General features: G+C 46.5%; 1 protein-coding gene across 1 annotated transcript in view; it reads left to right on the top strand.

Moving 5' to 3' along the window:
* Cntn5 (contactin 5) overlaps positions 1-21150 on the top strand; it is a 281993-nt gene that overhangs the window by 70095 nt on the left and 190748 nt on the right. Inside the window, exons 2-4 of the mRNA XM_042682983.1 lie at positions 8597-8803; positions 12570-12693; positions 13118-13293. Coding sequence (XP_042538917.1) covers positions 8597-8803; positions 12570-12693; positions 13118-13293 — 507 coding nt within the window. The remainder of the gene's footprint in view (positions 1-8596; positions 8804-12569; positions 12694-13117; positions 13294-21150) is intronic.

Raw genomic sequence — 21150 nt, 5'->3', positions numbered from 1 at the left:
CAGGGACACCGCACATCAGTGGCCAGTTCAGATAACAGGGACACCGCACATCAGTGGCCAGTTCAGTTAACAGTGACACTGTACATCAGTGGCCAGTTCGGATAACAGTGGCACCACAGCGTCATGTTGTGGGGGTGTGGTCACGTGGAGAACCGCGTTGCGTCCCTGCCAGGGACCAGTTCCGTCTGTTTGGGTACAGAGACGAGCTAGGAGCAGACTTCCTGCTGCTCCCACACCAGGTCCACTTGGAAACCGGACGCTCTTTAGTTTCTAAGCAGGTGTCCAGTGTCTATTATTTAAGATATCTTCTTTCGAAAATCGTCCCATGTGAGGTGCCACACGAGGCTGCGTTCCTGACGGCGAGGACGCCTCGGGCCTCAGTCCTAAACACAGAGAAAAGAGAACAAAGTGCCAGCTGGGAATTCAGCGTCCCAGCCTGAGGCTGACGCTTGGGGAAGACGTGTGCGGGGAGCAGGGCTGCGGTGGGAGAGGCCCTCGCTGGGGGGGGGGGGGGGGGGGGGAGGCAGCACACACCGCTGCCCGTCTTCGGTGAGTTTGCCAGCAGGAGCTGGGCACAGATGCTGCGTGGGTCAGGTCTCAGCCAGTGTGCCAGGACAGCAGGAACCTACCAAGCCCCCAGATACGGGGTGAACCCCACGCCCCTCCCTCTGTGTCCGCCCCTCCCACAGCCATAGATAAGTGCACTGCACGTAGTGCACAGAACAATTCCCAGACTTCATCTCACTTTATCTTACCTCCAATTAACCTTCAACATGTCATTAGCAGGACTGAAGCCCAAATCGTAGAGTGCTAGCCTTGAGCAAAAAAGCTTAGAGACCTTACCCAGGACCTGAGTTCAAGCCCTAGGGCCAGCCCTTCCCCTGCAAAAACAGACAAACAAAAACCCCTTTTCTTCATTACTATGATGTACAATCTCACACCTCAGATGTCATCAGGGAAAACAAGAAGAGTTGCAAAGCAGAGTTATACCCTGATTACTAGATACATCACAGGCATTTGAAATCTAAGCTCCATAGTAATCACAGGTTTAAAAACAATAATAACAAAGCTCCCAACCTAAGTTATATTTGGAAATTCTTTATTCTGCAGCCATTGTGGAGTAATTAATATCATCCATAGTTTGAAAAGACTCAGAGATTGATGAACAGCATGGTTGGGATTTGAACTTGAAGAAAATAGGTTTCAGGAGTCTGAAATGAATTGTCAGAATTTTTTACATATAATAATGTCAGTTATAGAATATAACATGCTAAGAAACATTCAAGAAAATGTTGTGCTCAACCTCTAGAAATAATTATCACTTTCCTTCTAGCCACTTTTATTCTTTGCACATTTTATGAAGTTCTTACATTTTACTTCATGTTTTTCATTTTGGAATATGTTTTATACTGATTGAAATACTCCCTAATCATAAATTTTGTCTCTTGAATGTTTTTTCTCCTCCCTCATAAGGTTCATCTGTGGTAAATCCTCGGTCACAATAATATCCTCCCTTGTTTGTATGAGAGACTTGGACTGAGAGTGTAAAGTGTTTTTAACTCACCCACTAAAATTTGGTAAGCAACATACATTAGAAAATAACAGTAAAAATGTCCGTAAGCTCCTATTTATATCAAAGAGCGATCTACACTCTTGGTAGGTATGCTACATTCAGTGAGAAGGTCACATAAACTCCAGTATGGATAAAGATTTAATTTTTAACTCTGTGATAGTTACATTCATTCTGGAAAGTGCAAGTGGTAAATTGACTAACCAAAAGTTAAATGTCTTGATGTGAACAGACATGCAGTGTTACTGCGCCTGGTAGAATTCCCAAGCTCAGCTGAGCAATTTCACAAGAGAGCTAGAGTGATGTTTGCATGCATACAACTTACCGAAAAAAGTTAGATTAAGACATCTTTCCATATGTAAAGGACTTTTTTCTGAACTCTAAAATTATATATGGCATGCCAGTTCTCCAAATGGTATGCGTTCACCCAGACTTTGGGTTTTACTGTAGTATGTTGAATTCACTTTTAGGTGCAGATTATCTGAGTATAGTATATTATGGGAGAATTAAATTTATGTACTCATGCAGCTATCCTCAAAGAGCTTCTCAACAAAGCAAAGTTCCTTTATCAGCCCCAGAGTTAGTGAACAGATAGAAAAAATCTACAGGAGGCATAAAATATTTTTAAAATACAATACAAATCCATGTACTAAATAAGTTTGAAAATATGCTTTAAACTGGAGTTATATTTTATAAGGTGCTTTATGCAAGTTAAAGTTCTTTAGGAAATCTTAGCAGTTTTGTACATAAATTTTATTTTCAAATTACACTTTTATAAAATATCCACTTCTTCATAATTAACATCTTATAGGACTAGAGAATAAACCTTCATGCAGAGCAAAAGTGACCTGGTTCATATGAGAACCACAAGTAATTCATTATTGAGAGCTAAAATTGGAGACAGAGAACACAGGAAATGGCATATATAAATTTGGAGAAGTAGTGAATCGATCTTTTGAGTTTCAGAAGAAAACTTGGCTTTTGCCTTGGAAGGGCAAAGGAAATGATGGCCGTATTGGGGCAGGCTTGTGCCGGAATGGCTCAAGGTCACACCTGTGGAGTGCTGGCATGAATCCTGGGCATGATCTGAGGAGGAAGGAGGGCATTGGAGGTGCTCTCTGGGCTGGGGCAGGAGGACTCGGGCACTCACTGTTGCAGAGTGTCCAGGAGAAGCATCTGTGAGGCTGGGAGGGGAAGAGGAGTCCTGAGCTGTGTTCACAGAAGTCCAGGGATAAGCCCATGCTGGGAGGCTTTGTCTGAGTGGAGTTGGGGATGGGGGCAGGTGAAGCATTGTCAGGATGAAGCCAAAGCAACTTGTGACTGAGGGAATTTCCACATTCCTGCTAGTCGCTCGGCAGCTGGACACAGCATTGAATTGCTGCTCATCAGGCATTGGCACCCAGCTCCCCGCCCTCCAGGGAGTTCTCAGTGCTCATTAGGCATTGGCACCCAGCTCCCTGCTCTTCAGGGAGCTCTGTGAGTTCTCGCTACTCATTAGGCATTGGCACCCAGCTCCCTGCCCTCCAGGGAGCTGTGTGAGTTCTCACTGCCCTCCAGGGAGCTGTGTGAGTTCTCGCTGCCCTCCAGGGAGCTGTGTGAGTTCTCACTGCTCCCCAGGGAGCTCTGTGAGTCCACATGACCTGGAAACCAAAGGAGGAAAATCTTCAATATAGCATAATTAAACATTATGGGAAAGAATAGGTTAGGGTGCTTTATGACATTTCGCTAAACATGCTAGCAAGCAAAATGCACAAGTGAAGGTCACATTTGCAATTATTATGAAAGAGTCTATGTTTTAATTAGGTAGCTGATAAATGTCATCCAGGCCTAGCCACTGACCAACTATCATTTTTTTTAAGGAAGAAGAAAAATATTAGCTAGGGAGTCAGAATTACACTTGTGCATTATGATATTAAAAGTTGCAGCCACTACAAAGTGTGTTGGGCACCAATTTAAGTGACTCTGTGGCCGTCTCAACAAAACTGAAAGGTCGGTCAGGCTACTGGGCTTTCACCTGTAAACTGCAGGAGTCTGTAGGTAGGAGGATGGTGGTCTGAGTCTGGCAGCTCTTGGTAAAAATGAGCGACTCTGCTTGAAAAATAATTAAAGCTGCCAGCTTGGGGACGAGGAGACTGTGCATCTCTTCACAGTCTGCCTGACTACATGCTCCTCTCTTTGGTGACTGCAGCTAGTGCTCATCTCCTGCCAGGCCCAATCAGAAATCAGTCCTCCTGCCCGCACGCAGGCTGCCTGGATGGAACCTCAGTTCCCATACTTCCCTGGAAAGATGGAAATAGTTTCTTTCAAAACAACTGAAATTAAGTCTTTCTCTGTGCAGGTCTGTGCTGAGTTTGTCCAGATTCCCTGGAGATAGCCATTCCTTGCAGTCTGTGTTTTTCACTTCTGGGTTTATGAAAACTCTGAAGGCAGAGGTTGCTATTTTGCTACCTCTTGTGTTTCCTGTCACCTTCCTGTGTTGGGTACAGAGCAGACTTCACCTGTGTATCACCGTGTGTGTGTGTGTGTGTGTGTGTGTGTGTGTGTGTGTATGTGTGTGTGTGTGTGTGTGCGTGTGTGTGTGCCATGCCCACTGCCTTTGTTATTAGCCACTTATAATTCCACTGATAAAACCCCGGGCTGCAATTCCATGCCGGGTCCATGGCTGGCGGCGCCCACACCACGTAGATTCTACACAGGACTAACCTCATGAAACCACCACCTTCGCTATTTACACATCCATAGAGTAAACTCTACAATCACATTCCATCCACTTCTTCATTGCAGCATTTATTGCTAAACAATGTCATCTGCTTTTCTAAATTATTACAAATAGTATCTGATCTATTGTAAACACACAGGCAATAAAGGTAGAAGTTAATGTGATCAGTACAGACTTAACACTCCACTGAAACTTTAATTAGCCAAAAATAAAGGGTATTCTTCCATTACAGCCAGCTCCTGCCCTTGCTGATTTCTTATCATGAAGGAAATTTCTTATCATGAAGGAAATATCAATCTAATGGAATGCATATTAGGTTTGTGTCATTTTAAGGAGATATTATATAAATATTATAGAAAACCTGTAACAACTATGAAAAATATTCCAGTCAGTCAAACTAAAAGTATATAATTTTTCAAAATAAGTATCTAATATCCAGTTGAATGTGTAATATTTTCATGACATATCTGAACATACCACTAGGCACTTACTATTTAGAAAGGAAGATAAAGTTCTCCAACACATAAAAAATCATTATGAGTTCAGAGGTAAAGAACGCATTTTCAGAGCAGTAGAAATAATTTAAGATGGTTTCTGCTTGCCCTGAATATCTATTTTTCAATCTTACAGAAAGAACAGTAGAAGTGCAGTGCTGTTAATATTTTCCCTTACGTGTTGATACCATTATGCTTTCTGTGTCTGGCTTTGGTGCTTGAGTTTCATTCTCGGGGCTCTGCTCCTACAGCTAAAACGCTGTAAAGTTTACACATAATACATTTCCTGGGGAAAATGCTGAGTTGAGATATAGAGTGTATCTGAATTCGGCTATTTCAAAGATGCCAAGATGCACAAACAAAGTTGAAAGAATGCACAATATTTATAAATTATTAACCGTTTCTAAATGCACTTCCCACGTGAGTCCCCGCCGAGGTGTGAGATCGCTCCTCGCTAGCTCCAGAGAACAGCCCCGGCTAAAGTTGCAGCATTAACATTACCTCTCGCCGGGAGAGGACTGGAGAGGACCGCATGAGCAGTGACCCAGCAAGGTCAGGGATCCGATTTCCTTCTGCAAGGAGTCGGGTGGGCGTGGCCGTGGCCGTGCTGGGCTGGGCGGCGCTGCCCTCAGTGGGGTCACGGGCCTGGCGGTGCTGGGCGGCGCTGCCCTCCGTGTCTTGCCCAGCCTGGCTTTGGGGCTCAGTGGCTAGCATTCACATTCTTAAAGAGCCATGAATCTGTTGCTGTTACAGTCTATTTTAGTCAAAATCAAGCTAGATGTATAGGGAATGAGTGAATCTACATTAGAGCTCTGTCATTCCGAGGATTTCTGGTGTTTTTCCTACCCTCATGCAGCTGTAGAATGATCAGATCATCATGTGAGAAGCTTGTGGAAAGGTTGAAGTACAGAATCCAGTTGTGATATTCTGTCCACATTACCCATCTTTTCAGGACTTCTAGTCCCTTGTGACCATAAATAGAATTCTGAAGTTGGATTGGTATCAGAAAATTCAAGAGTATTTAAAATATTGAAAGAGAGGAAGTGCTCTTAAATGTACCTTTTATTATACTGACATATTATTTTCTTTAATTCATAAATATTGCCACAAGGAAATCCTACTTCTCTATGTCCTAATCTTGTTTCATTAATATTATTTACATTCAGTGGTAATGTCTTACCTATGATCTGACCTTTTCAGTAATGAGAAGCAATGCTGTTATCCCCAAGACTGCTAGTGGTAGCAATGGCGTTTTGACTTAGTAGGCGATGATTTTATTAAATAATCTAACAGCAATGGCCCTGGGTCATTGGATCAGGAAATATTTAATGAAGGCATTCATATTTACTCCCCCGTCTCGGAGCCAGCATTTCCTGCGTGGGGCACTAGGTTAATTGAGTTTCATCACAGAATCTCAGGCCACTTTAGAAATCACTGCATGGCACATTCCCTGAGGTCTCATCTCTGTAGAACGAGAAAATAGAAGAAGAAGCGAGGAATGTGGAAGGGATTCCGCTGACATTGTCAGTGTCGGTGTTTATTAAAGGTGCGCCAACTTTCTCTGAAAGGAAAGTAGCGTTCCTCTCCCTTCCAGGTGCGCATGGAGGGGTGTGGAGCAGGTCTTGCCGTAGCCAGTGCAATCCCATCAGTACAGACAGATGTGGACTGTTCTTTAATCCACAGCTTCCGTTAGTGGCTAAGTGTTTTTGCCTAATTTACTTGTGGAAATATACCCACTAGCAAACTCTACGTGCCCCGTGGTCCACTCTTGCAGCTCCTCAGGAGAAGTTGAGCTTTGGGATTTGGTGCTCAGGCTCCCATTTTGTGGCCCAATCGCAGACTTTACCGCAGTTCCTAAGGCATGAGAGGAATCAGGTGAGGAGCCGTTCGGAGAATAAAGTGGTGACCGCTAGAGAAGAAGGACTAGACCAAGGGAAACAGGACGTGTGAGATTTGAAGGAAAGGGAGGTCTTAGACAGGCAAACGTTTCCGAGTCCCTTAGCTTTGCACTTCTCCCAGACTCCCCCACATCCTGGCCAGGAACTTAGACAGCTCTGACGACCTGCGTCTGTGCGTGATGGCCATGGCCTGATGAACCCAACCCAGCGCTGACTCTCAGTAATGCTCCCCACGGGGAAACGCGTCCAATTCACCACAGAGCCTGGGGATGGAGTGGAGCCACAAAAGGGGAGCGAAGGGCTATCTTTTCAGTCATGTTGACTAGCAGGTGAGACGTGGAGTAGATGTGCTGGTGTCTGACGGTTCCTGGCTGCGGGGGGGGGGGGGGGGGGGGGGAGGCGGCTCCAGCTTGCCGGGGGTGCAGCAGAGCGCTGCTCCCGCTCGTCCGCCCCATCCACCACTCCTCTCCAGGAAGGGCGAGCTCACCATAGCGTCTGTGTAGCTAGGAGAGAACAGACAGAAGGAATTTTCTGGAGACGTGTCTGTGAGCATCTGGGTGGGCTCACAGCCAATGACACCGAGGCTTGTCCCCCTGAGTGCAGGCTGCAAACCACCTGTGGACCTTGGATGTGGGGCGACCCTGGCTTCTAAAACTGCATTACAGTTTTCTAGGCTTTTTTTTTTTTTACTGATTATTCTTACATAGCTTTAAGGACAATAAGCCATAGTTCCCTACTTTATGTTTGGTGTGGTGCGACTTTGTCCTCGTTATAAATGATGGGAGCACACAGTTCAAATGCTAAGCGTGAGACTGCAGACAAGAGAAAGGTTCAGAAGCTACAGAGTGCCCTAAAGGAAAATTAGTTCTCTTTCCATTATATTATCCTCCAGGGGACGGAGTGTACATTTGCTTCCACGCCTGAAGGGAGAGTTTATGTCCCCACCACCTGTCCCCAAACAGCCTGCCCAGGAAAAGTCAGCTGCTTCCAGGGGATTGGCCCTCGCATCTGAACAGCCCAGCCGCACACGCCATGTCTGCTGGAACTGGCCCTTGAGTTTCAGAGAAATCGTATTTATAATTCCACAGAACAGAGCAGGTGCGACGTCACGTGACCCCTTCATGCCCAGTGTGCGCTCTCCGCTCCCACATTAGCGATGAGGCAGCACGGCATTGTAAGCGATTTTTTATTATGAGAGAGTTTACTAACAAAGACAAGATTTTTGTAGTCTGTTAGCAGGCATTAATTCAAATGTTCCCAAGTGCTGTGGAAACTTTGTAGGAATGAGTTCCTGTTTTTGTGAAAATGGATCTGTGTCCCATGCTCCTCTCCTGTGGACACAGGGCAGAGGCGGTGGGCGTCAGTTTAGACCCTGCAGTGTTTTCTATGTTTTCAAATGTCTCAGAAAGCAAACTAACACATGGACAGGAAATTTCTTAGGAATTACTAAGATTGGGAGTTGTGTAAGTTTCCATACTTGATCATGTGAGCTACGTAGATCATAGCAGAGCACATAGACCAAACTCCATGAGTTCCTTTAGACTGCCAAGCTCATGGGATGCAGGAGCTGTAGGTCTTTAGACACATTTCCATCCAAATAATACACGGCAGCTGACAAGGACTCCATCTGTATTGACATTTTCTCAGGCAATGATAAAAATGCACTGAGTTAATGTGTCAAATGGATACTGTACTTATAAGACAGATTCAAACGTTGATTCCCAAATACTCCTGACAGAGAATCATAGGGCTTGACTATTATTACAGCCAGTAGAATTTTAATAAATTATTTACAATATGGAAACATGTTACTTTCCCACTGTGATTGTAGTGTGAACCAAATTGCAACTCCCACAGTTCCTTGAAAAAAAACTAAGCCTTCAGAGATCATTGGTTTATGATTTTCCTTCTACAGAGTATGCCAAAGCTCTTCCTGGCCCTCCTACACCTTATGCTGCTTTATTAAGAATTAAGAAGAGTTCGTCCTCACCGCTCTTTGGTGCAAAGCCCAGACCACGATACAGCAGCCCTGCACTGGGAACACCTGGCTGGCCAGGGTCTCCCCAACCTCGATACTCCCCCATCAGTCTCTACCACTCCTCAGATGCCTTCAAACCAGACGGTAAGCGACAGGAACTTGCAGGGACGGAGTGAAACAGGAAGTAAGTCTTGTCCAGACCCACCGCAATCGGGGGTCAGGTAGTATGACCTGAGGGGGAAGAGGAGGAGCTTGTGATTAGGCCGCCCGTGTTTATTAACTGGTAAATATGTACAATAGATGCCTGTATCACCCAGGCCGGGAGGTGGGAACTTGTGTTTCCTGATTCCATGTCAAATGAGTCAGTACTCATGTGACAGAAATTGCTGGTTTGTAAAAATGGCAGCAGACCGGGACAGCTGCCATCCACACGGCTTACCGCTCTCGTGCCCTGTGAGTGGTCCCGCTTGGGTCTTCACCTGCTCGAAGGCCAGCACACTGGGCTGCCTTGCAGTTCTGAGGATGGGGTGGACACTCAAAGATACCTCGGTTCAAGGAATTAAACTGCTTGGAAAGTTTGTAATGTTAAAGATTCAAATGTCAGTGTAGGAGGTATATAGATTTTTCAGCCTTTTCCTTTTTCAAGGTGTTTGACATAAATTTAAACTTTCTGATTACATTGAATCTGTGTTTATCCATCTGGGAAGAAATGTATCTGTCATTTTGTGTCTAGGCGTCGTCCTGTTGACTTTGTCCTTTGTGTCTGCACGTGCATATTGTGTCTGGATTCACATTTAATGGAAGTCATTTGTGAGATGATGTGGAAGAGTCGATGTCTAGAACTCTGAGTGACTCATATCATTTTTCACTACCAACTAGCAATCTTCTCATTTGTTTTCTTATTCCCAATGGGATACAGTGCACCTCACAATGGTAGAAGAAATAGAGCTAAGAATTGTGAGTTAAACCTATGAAAACGGCATTGGGAGGTACGATGAGCCAGGCGTGTGGTAAACACACTGTCAGTGCTCACACTGGTTGTGATGCCTGGGAACCATCAGTGGTCTATTTCACAGAGCCTGGACCTTAAAACGGAGCAGTAATCCATTAAACTGACAACTATTGAGCCATTTTGTTCTCTGGAGAGGCCTCAATCTGAGGTTATTTTCTTTGGGGACCAATAACCTGAATATTATTTTTACTACAAAAACAATGAGTTTCATCTCAAATAGTACCTACAAAAAGAAGTCATTTTGTGGGAGCTGGGAAGGTAGCTCAGTAGTAGAGTGCTCGCCTAGCATGCATGAAGCCCTGGGTTCCATACCTCAGTACCACATACACAGAAAATGCTGGAAGTGGCAGTGTGGCTCAAGTGATAGAATGCTAGCCTTGAGCAGCAACAACTCAGGAACAGTGCCCAAGCCCTGAGTTCAAGCCCCAGGACTGGCAAAAAAGAGGTCATTTTTCTGTATCTGCACTGTGATCTGACATGTGTGGATCAACATGAGAATCATGGTGGACAACCCTCTCAAAGACCGGGGAGTGGAACTGGATCCCACTTATGGACAGTCTCTGGTCTAGACCGTGCTTTGATTGCCAGACTCTTGTCTGCAAACAACTAAATAGAAGTTAAGCTCTCTGCTGATAAGTTTAAACTATATTTTAGATTCTCTGGAACAAGAGATCATTTGTTGTCCAAATAATCTTCCCCGTTGTTTCTGTACCCAAGCATTCGGTAACTCTTAGCCAGGTGTGACTTCGAAAGCTTTCTCTGTCAAGAGTCTGACATATGGCTTTTGTCAGGCAATTCCCTTTAGCTTTGATAGAGAGCAAACCTGAAGCTGACAAGCTCTTGTGAAAAATGAGAAAACTAATAGAGCATGAGCAGAAAGTCATCCTTCTCCCGCTCAGAGTTAAGTCACAAAGCGCCACAGGAAGAAGTGCCACAGGAAGAGGTGCCACAGGAAATGACACAGGAAGGACCACAGGAAGAAGCACCACAGGAAGTGCCACAGGAAGTGCCTCAGGAAGTGCCACAGGGAGAGGTGTCACAGGAAATGACATAGGAAGTACCACAGGAAGAAGGACCACAGGAAGTGCCACAGGAAGAGGCGCCACAGGAAATGAAACAGGAAGGACCACAGGAAGAAGCACCACAGGAAGTGCCACAGGAAGTGCTTCAGGAAGTGCCACAGGAAGTGCCTCAGGAAGTGCCACAGGAAGAGGTGCCACAGGACATGACAGGAAGTACCACAGGAAGGACCACAGGAAGTGCCTCAGGAAGTGCCACAGGAAGTGCCACAGGAAGAGGTGCCACAGGAAATGACACAGGAAGTACCACAGGAAGAAGCACCACAGGAAGTGCCACAGGAAGAGGTCACAGGAAATGACATAGGAAGTACCACAGGAAGAAGGACCACAGGAAGTGCCTCAGGAAGTGCCTCAGGAAGAGGTACCACAGGAAGTGCCACAGGAAGTACCACAGGAAGTGCCTCAGGAAGTGCCCCAGGAAGTGCCTCAGGAAGAGGTACCACAGGAAGTGCCTCAGGAAGAGGTACCACAGGAAGTACCACAGGAAGTGCCTCAGGAAGTGCCACAGGAAATACCACAGGAAGTCCTCAGGAAGTGCCACAGGAAGTACCACAGGAAGTACCACAGGAAGAAGGACTACAGGAAGTGCCTCAGGAAGTACCACAGGAAGTCCTCAGGAAGTGCCACAGGAAGTGCCACAGGAAGTGCCTCAGGAAGTGCCACAGGTAGAGCAAGGGTTTGTCTGAGAAATGCGAGCGAGTTTTCAGAGCAATCTGGAGAAGCCATCTACTTCTGGTTTTGAATCTTGGCGACAGTCCCAACTTGTATACAGTGAGAAGATAGGTTCCCACAGCTCACTGCAGAGTATCCTTAGAAGCAAAAACTGGGAGACACTCATCAGTCCATCGGAAGAGGCATACATGAAGAGCGTCCTCTCAGCTGTAGAAGAGTTTAGTCACTGATGAAGCAGGATGTGCCTACTCAGAGCCTTGTGCATAGAGTGTGTCATTTACATAAAGTGACTAATAACACATAGTGCGGCCTCTGCAACAGGGAGAACAAGGCTGAGGAAAGTGGTAGAAGAACACAGAGGACCTCAGCCTGGTGAGCGTTCCTTGGGGAGAAGCTGGGCAGACAGCTGGGGCCTGCGTGGGTCGGAGCCCGCGTCGGCCCAGGAGAGCCGCAGGGACCGCACTTCTGCAGAGTGGATGCCAGGATGCGGTGGAACGGGGCTTCTAACCGTGGCCACCCTGTTCCCAGCCTGCTGATCTCTGGCTGGCTGCTACTGATCACAGTCCATCCTGCTACGAGCACAGCTCATGAATAACCAGAAGTTCAGCCCTCCATGTCTCCCTGCACGAAGACTGGACTGTGACCCACTCGCCATGCATGCTCACTTGGTAGATATGTAGGCCACGCCATGTCTGTTAGATCCTGAAGCTAGGCCCCCATCCACGCTCTGTTTCTGTCATCAGATATTTCTGTAGCCCCTATTCTAGGGTTGCTCAGTGTATATACTAGATTCTCTATTAGTACTGGATATGTGGTTAGGAAATGTTTGCTTTTAGTATTATCTTCCTTAGGTCTGCTGTAGAATATGAAACATAAAGGCAATGGTTTTATAGGTGGGTATGTATATATAGATAGATAGCTAGATAGAGATAGAGATATAGTAGTGCATAAATAGTCCAGATGTTTGTCCTCTATTATTTAAGTTCCTACCACTTACTGAAACATGTAATTTGTTAGCTGTTCCTGCTTTTGGAAGTTTGCCTACTTACAATGAAGAGAGAGCCAGGTTCTTTGATATTAATCAAGGGGCTGGACCAGGCTTGCTATTTTGATGAGTCTTGAGGCCTTACCTTTGTGCTTCCCACAGAAAGCGTGGACTACGGGCCAGTGTTCGTGCAGGAGCCAGATGATATCATTTTCCCAACTGATTCTGAAGAAAAGAAGGTAGCCCTGAGTTGTGAAGCTCATGGAGACCCGGTCCCCAGCTACAGGTACACTGACTCCCTGCCAACCAGCACTCTTAACAGTCCCCAGCTGCAAATAGACTGACTCCTGCCAACCAGCGCTTTTAACTATTCCCAGCTATAGGTAGACTAACTCCCTGCCAACCGGTGCTCTTAACCAGTCCCCAGTGATAGGTAGACTGACTCTCTGCCTGCAGGCTCTCTTAACTGGTCCCCAGCTGCAGGACGACTGACTCCCTGCCAACCAGCGCTCTTCACAGTCCCCGCTGCAGGTAGACTGACTCCCTGCCAACCAGCGCTCTTCACAGTCCCCGCTGCAGGTAGACTGACTCCCTGCCAACCAGCGCTCTTCATAGTCCCCGCTGCAGGTAGACTGGCACTCTTAGCCGCTCTCCCTCGAGTGCTGGGGTGTCTCAGCAGTTCTCACCCTGGGGTCTTGCGTGTTTCTCAGATGGCTCCGGAATGGAACAGAGGTGGACTGGGAAGGTGACTTCCGCTACCGGCTGCTGGACGGCACCCTGGTCATAAGCAGCCCCAGCGAGGTGAAGGATGCCGGCCACTACCAGTGTGTCGCCTCCAACACCTTTGGAAGCGTGCTCAGTAGAGAAGCGACTCTGCAGTTTGCCTGTGAGTAAACACACCCTCCCCATACATTACATACACACTTTAAGTAAGTAAAAATTTACAATTGTCCCGACACCATGGTCAGCATTAAAAGTATGCAGAAATGCTTTTCTCCTTGAGATAGTTTGAATTTTCTTGACATATGTGTTGTCTCCAAAATGAACCTGACATACTAGTATGGGAGGTTTAAAAAAATCCTGTTCATTAAAGCAGATAAAATTTTAGAACAGCTACTTATCTGCTTTTTATTCTCCTGCTGTCGGTTGCCTTAACTGTTTCCTGTAGCTCACTCGCAGCATAAAATAGTATTTCCTAGAAACTCCGTAGGCAACCCCGGTGATGGTTCTTGTATTTCAGATTTTTAGTATAGTTGCCCGATAGCCTGACTTTTGTATTAAAAACCCAGAGACCACAGAGACATGTATCCTGTGCTGCGTTGCTGTGCGTCAGCCAGGTAGATGCGTGACGGCGTTCTCGCAGGGCTCCATTGCCTAGCAGTGCCACCGGCGTGTTTTGTGTGACTTCCCTTTTTTATGATATGTGCCCAGTGACAAAGTCACGTGATGCGTTTCTCAACTCACGTTGTCACAATGCGTGACTGTGTAATGCAATATGTGTTTTCTAAAGAGTCTATATTTGATTAGCTCAATAATTCTCAATAAACTCAATTCTCGGTAAACACGAGCACATGCCAATAGAAGAGACGAGCTACCATGTGAAAACTATCACACTGTTTTACGGTACATAATCCTATTTAAATTTAAACTTTTGAGGATTACAATCTTCAAGAAATTGAAGAGGAGGGCCAGAAATCCTTGTAATAAAATACCAGACTGTATCCGCTAAGTAAGTTATCATTTAATGAGGTTTAAGCTAAAATTATAATCTGAAGAGTGAAACAATTGATTTTTCTTGACATAATCTTCCTCCCATAATTACCCTTGAATCCAGACACCTCATTATAGAAGTGTAAAGAACAAAAGAAATGAATTACGGGTTGATGATGAATCCAGTTTGGATAGCAATGAGCCAGGTTCCAGAAAAATCTGAATGCTGTCTTTTAAAGTAGAATTGCCAAGGTCTTCAGATAGGTACATTTATCGATGTAAAATGTATCAAGATAGTAGCTTGAAAATACTGCTTTTATTTTCAGATACTATGTATGGTGTTTCAGAGAGCCTAACTAACACTTTCCTCATGCATATTAACAAGATAACATACTGAATGGAGCCAATAACTTTTTACTCTTCAGTAGAGGGACCTTCTCAAGACAGACACAGCAAAACCAGAAACCATGCTACACCAATAATAATGATCCATATTATCTGACACACTGTAGTTCTTATTAATAGGCTATATGTATACATTGTTTTTCTTCCTACAGTGTTTTTTTTCTGCATGCTTTACCATAGAGATTTCTTTCTGGAGGACCCTCACGTCCACAGCCGGTGCCTTCCTAGGCTTGGCTCCACGTGTGGACAGCTGTCTAACAGTTATCTACTGCGGGGCACGCACTCCCCACCGGGAAGCCCTGGCAGATGACCTTACCTCATCAGATCAAAGCCATCCTACACCTCAGTGAGAGCTGTGCTTGCTTATTTTCACTTAAATATCGGGGGAGACCTACCTGTGCATCGAGTTTGGCTTCTTCTTAGGACACCTCGGGCTGTAGGTTAGAGATGCAGAACTGTGTGTGCCCGGTCAAAGCACTGGGTCACCTGACGTGACCTTGAAATCTGCCACCTGCCTGGGCATGATTGTGTTTGTTTATGGTATTAAAGATTGAGTCCTTTTGGCTTGATCTGCGTGAACTCGTGTTTTTAGAGGAAGGTGTCGGCGTGGGTGATGCAGAGTGATCCTCCTGAGTGCTGTGGGGCGCCTGCCTGGCACCGAGGACTGGCAGGGAGCAGAGGCTGGGACTCACGGAGCGGCATGAGGGAGGGGGCTGGGCGCAGAGGGGCCCTCCGGGCCTCGCAGCGCCATCCCTGCGTGAAGCCACGAGCCAGGTTGATTATCCTGGAGAAAGCCAGGTCTCCTTAAATGTAACGAGGATGAGTCACGAGTTACACACTCAATTCACTGATCAGTTTTTAAACCTACTTTTCATTCGAGCAGCCCACCGATCTGAATACCCGAAGCTCGCTTGCCCCCCGCCATCCTGACGCACCGTTCAGTGTGTGCCCGTGGGGGGTCTGCCAGGTTCTAAATGGATTTTTATCAAAATGGTTCCAATTAGTTACGACTAATACTGTAGTTTAGCATTCATAAGTACCTCACAAGGGTATAGTAAAAATTAATGAGGAGGAATTATGTTGGCAACCTTGTTTTCTAATACAAAAAGACATAAGTGCACATGAAACTGCATGCTCTTGCTAGTGATGATTGGTTACTGGTTATCAGTAAGATTGCTCTTGACACAATATATTGTATTCCGGAGTGTGTGTGTATCATGAGTGTAACCCCTCCCTTGCCTCGTGACAAGCAAGCATACTGCGGGACGCGCTGTCATCTGCCAGCTCAGGGCCACGCGGCCCAGAGCACTGCGCGCCCCACCTTCAGAAACTCAGAGCTCAGAGCAATTTCTCCAAAGTTGGGAGTTTTAGAAATAATTCATGTCAGCAAGTCAAACATGAAATGAATCAAGAAGAAAATCTCCTCATGCTCATGTCTCTTGCTTTAAAAATATCTTCATAAGCAATCTTTGGTAAATTGATAGTTCATATCTGAATTTGAACATATTGCTTTTCAGGGCATGTAGATGATTTAGATCCAGAATATTCCATTAGTTTTTCTGAAGCAGTTGATTAAAATAACCTCCTAAACTTTTGAGAGATTATGACTCATGGGCTTTGTATTTAAGCCCTTTAATTTAACCTTTCATTTCCATACAAAACTCAGAAATTACTTCTCAGGCTTTCCCCTCACTTTTCCTCCTAAAATAAAATTGACCTTAGACTTTGAAACCACACTTTGCTAGTGTTTAACAGGTAATGAAATTATTTGGATAATTGCTAACTCCACAGCATATCCGAAGCTTTATTTCATTAGTCTATGAGCCTTTGTCCATAATAACTTTATTAACTCATTTGAATATTCATCTGAGTGGAAGGAGTCACACTGCTAAGGATGAGCCCATAAGCTGTAAAGTTACCAGGTTTGCCTGTGAAATAATTGTTTTATCTCTTTCTTACATACATAAACAATCAGGTTTTAAAAAAAATAAAATTGACTACTCACAGGAAGACACAGCTTAAATGTCCATTTAAAAAAAACAGTCACTATGGTCATACTCAATGTGTCATTTATGGTTTTGGTTTAAACAAAGTTTAAACGAAGTGGTTAAAGCCAGGCACTGGTGGCTCACACCTGTAATCCTAGCCACTCAGGAGGCTGAGATCCGGAGGATTGCAGTCTGAAGCCAGTCCATACAGGAAAGTTAATGAAACTCCTATCTCCATTTAACCAACAAAAGCTGGAAGTGGAGCTGTAGCTCCAGTGGTAGTGCACCAGCCATGAGAGAAAAAGACAAGTAAGAACATGAAGCCTTGCATTCTAGCCCAATACTAGCACCAAGTTGTTAAGAGTATATCAAATTTGAAAATGGAACGGCCTCAAATCGGTTACTTTGTGTCAATTCTAGATTTGCCAGCCTATGTTTACTATAAGTACTTTCTGAATTTTCTGAATTGTCCTTAGGGAAGATACACAGCCACTCTTAAGACATTCATAGAAAGTCAAAATAAACAACACAGTTCAGACAGAAAAAAATCTTACCAGAAGTGGCGCTGTGGCTCAAGTGGTAGAGTGCTCGCCTTGAGCTGAAGAGCTGAGGGACAGCGCCCAGGCCCAGAGTTCAAACCCCATGACCGACTAAAATAAATAAATAAAAATTTTAAAAACTACTTAAAAAATATTACCAATTACAAAACCCAGAATTGTAAGGGATCTTTTACCATACTTAATTTGAATATAAATAGGTAAATGAGGGTAATTAATTTTGCTGTATAAATCATTTAACCCTAAATAGATGGGTGTGATATTTCTATATTTAAAATGTATAGCAACAGTTGTGAGAGTATTAATGAATGCAATGAATATAAATACAGATGTTGACATTTGTTATTTTGTATGCCCTTGGTAACAACTTTGTATTGGGATAAGTACCTGAGGATGGCTGAGATGTCACAGAGCAGCACCGAACCCTTGCCCGTCTGGCAGGATGACTTCACTGCGGCTGGACTGAGGAGAGGAGTGCAGTTCTAGAATTCTAGCACTGACCCTCATTGGCGCGGGCCAGTGAATGCCCCTGTCTGTTGCGTGGCCTCCTTGAGTTGCAGGACAGAGGGACGGAGCTGAGCAAACAAGCAGCAGCCTTGCTCTCAGGTTCCTGGAAAAGCGCAAGCAAGAGCTCGCTATCCCAAGATGAGTGCCACAGCCACGCCCATAGCAAGGTCAAGCCAGAGACCCGCCCACGGCACAGCAAGGTCAAGCCAGAGACCTGCCCACGGCACAGCAAGGTCAAGCCAGAGACGCGCCCACGGCACAGCAAGGTCCAGCCAGGATGATGCCCACAGCACAGCAAGGTCAAGCCAGAGACACGCCCACAGCACAGCAAGGTCAAGCCAGAGACCCGCCCACGGCACAGCAAGGTCAAGCCAGGATGATGCCCACAGCACAGCAAGGTCCAGCCAGGATGATGCCCACAGCACAGCAAGGTCCAGCCAGGATGATGCCCACAGCACAGCAAGGTCAAGCCAGAGACCCGCCCACGGCACAGCAAGGTCAAGCCAGGATGATGCCCACAGCACAGCAAGGTCAAGCCAGAGACCTGCCCACAGCACAGCAAGGTCAAGCCAGGATGATGCCCACAGCACAGCAAGGTCCAGCCAGGATGATGCCCACGGCACAGCAAGGTCAAGCCAGAGACCTGCCCACAGCACAGCAAGGTCCAGCCAGAGCATGCCCACAGTGAGGTCAAATGGCACAGCCACATACCCTACTTTGGATCAAGCTTCCCGTAGTCCCTGCCACTTGAGTTTATAGCCTCTGTGAGTAGGACAAGCACAAGCTGAAGCCAGCTAGTAACGGTAAAAGGTGCTTTCATACTCTCAAAATTAGGATTTAGGAAATAAGCTTAGTAGTTCAAATTTATGGTCTGAGTTTGCTCTTTTTGGAAGTACTCATAAAAAGTATAATATTAATCTAGTTGTTTGTAGTAGATATTTTCTTAACATAACCTGGATGATGGTATTAAAAACATGGATAAAGCTAAATGAGCATTTAAATGTAAAACACAAAGACTGTCGACCTAATCTTGTTTGCCTTCACAAGCCTGATCATTTCTAATGAGCTTTCCTTCAATGTTGTCAAATACAGGACCGCGGGCAGCTAGCTCAGGACAAGGCATGGTGGGGGCATTGTCTAACCGTGACAGCAGGCCCGCTCGCTAGGGACAGACAGGCATTGGGAATGAGGAAGCAGAGTCTGCCGCGGGCCGCCCGGCGTGGCCCGCGCCTGTGTGCTCAGAACAGCTGTGTGTCTGTCTCCTGGGCCCTCACGTGGAGGTAAATGATCATCTTCGTGTAAAACTCTAAAGTAGAATTGCTTTTCTTGGGTCCTAGTTTATGCAGACTTTTTGTAGACTCATTTTCCCTGTCTACAACCTTCTGTGTGGATAGGGGAAATAATACAAAAGTCCATGTACATTATAACCCAGTACCAACATCATCTCACTCACTGTACCTCTTTTCTAACATCCAATTGAATAGTTCATTCTTTAGATTAGGAATATTTGGAGTAATTTTTGTATTGGGCTTGAACTCAGGGCATGGATGCTGTCCGTTAGCTTTTTTGCTCAAAGATGGTGCTCTACTACTTGAACCACAGTTTCACTTGTAGAATTTAGGTTTATCAATTGGAGGTAAGAGTCTCACAGACTTTTCTGCCTGGGCTGACTTCAAACTCCAATTACAGGTGTGAGTCACTGGCACCTCCTTTCAATTAATTGTAACACGATCAGAATCCCTGGCTAAATCCCTGCTGAAGAAGTGAGATTCCTATTGCGGCATTGTATGGAGGATAGCTCCCTCTAACCTGTGATCACCTGTCTACCACAAAGGTGTTCAGAATTCTCCTTTGTCCCATAGCGACCTTGCAGAGACAGCTCTGATTCAGCCTGTCTGTGGTTGGTGCTGGCTGACCTGGCCTTCCGGAGGCTCTCTGCTGAAGGCCACATTCCCCTGGAGGACTAACAACTGAGAGCGTTTCCTGTTCAAAAAGTGTTCCTGAAGCCCTTTCTCCCGCCATACCCTGTTCTTTATACCCACTCCTAATCTGCTTTCCGTTGTTCTTTCCCTATCTCTGTTTTCTACTAGGGAAATAGATATTGGGAGTTGGGGGATTTTGCCTGGCTCTCCCTCTCTCTCCCTCTCTCCTCTTCTGTCTCTGGGTCTTTTGCATAAATATCTATCGTTATGAGCTAGGTCCTGCACTCTTGTTTTTTTCAGTATTACTTTTCTGGATAAGGAATCCGTATTTCATGAATCCATGTTTTCCTGACTTCTAATCTTTAATCATATTTCTTTTTGAGTTTCTGCTTCAACCCCACAAATCCAGTTCATCCTCTTCCATAAAACCTTCTGACTTCTAAATCATTTTTGTAAATCAAACCTAAAACAACGAAAGTAGGTGTAGAGTTAGTCTCTGATTACGGCTCTTCGCGGAAGGTGGCTTTCACCAGCCCTTGGGTGGTGGATGTCCGGCTCGCGGGGTAGCGCCCGCCCTTCCCTGTTCCCTCCTGGGCCGTTTTGCCCCTGCCTGCACCCCTGCTTTGCCCGAAGCCTTCTCCTCAGCGCTCACTGCGAAGCCGTCCTGCCCAGCCAGGGCCTTCTCCTGGCCGGCCGCCCGTCCTCTCCCAGCACCTCGCGCTGGCCGCCCCGCCCGCCCAGCCTGAGCTTCCCGTGCAGTGTTTTCCCTCAGGGAGCAATTTCACCCTGGGCAGCACTCTCTGAAGCCAAACACCTAGGTGCAAATCCAGATTTGCCCACAAAAATCAGGGCGTGTCCTCTCATCGGCCAACAGGGATGAGACTGCTTCCAGCTCCTGGGAAGTTCACGCAGGAGGACACGCGCTCCGGCCACGCGGCCTGGCCTGGGTCAGAGCCTGCGTCCTCGTGCGCGTCCGGCGACGCTGGCGGCGCTGCCAGGGTGGCGGGGCCCCGGCGCGGGCGGGCCCCGGCGCTCCGGCGTCCCGTCTCCTGGCCCCGGACCCCGCCCCCCGGGCTCTCCTTTCCCCGGAGGCCTCGCACCCCTTCCCGCCCGTGCCGTGTTCTCCCTGCACTGGACGCGGGGGCCCTCCTTCATAGCATCCCAGCACGAGCTCCCAGCACCTGCCCGGCCTTCCCCACACCTCCCTGGCCTGGGACGCGCGCGCGCGGCGGGCGTGGCTCAGGTTTCGGGATGGGGTCTTGCATTCTGCGTCAGTGAGGAAGGGCGGTAGAAGCTCTTCTGTGCCCCCGAGTCCTGTCCCAGGTATCCCACGGTTAGGAACGTTTCCCATATTCCCATACTAAGCACGACCATTAGCATGAGATAAATAAGCGTTAAATTAGGAAGTGAGCCTCAGCTGGGAACCAGCGGTCGCTCGCGCTTTGAGCGCGGCAGCCTCCGTCAGCGGCTTCTGCTTCTTGGTTCTGAGAACTTCACGGCTGAGCGGCCTCGAGCGGCCGCCCCGCCAGCCCCCGCCTCTCGCGGCTCCCTGGGGCCTTCCATTGGTCTGTGGAGGCAAGTTGCTCACCAACCGTACTAGGCCTCCGCTGCGTGGTTGCACATGCCTGAGCGTTTAGGACAGGATTTTAAAATT

This window comes from Dipodomys spectabilis, unplaced genomic scaffold (genome assembly GCF_019054845.1).
Source record: "Dipodomys spectabilis isolate Male_0828 unplaced genomic scaffold, ASM1905484v1 ptg000076l, whole genome shotgun sequence".
Classification (NCBI taxonomy): Eukaryota; Metazoa; Chordata; class Mammalia; order Rodentia; family Heteromyidae; genus Dipodomys; species Dipodomys spectabilis.
Note: the sequence above shows the minus strand (reverse complement) of the source record. Positions and strands in the feature narration are given on the sequence as shown.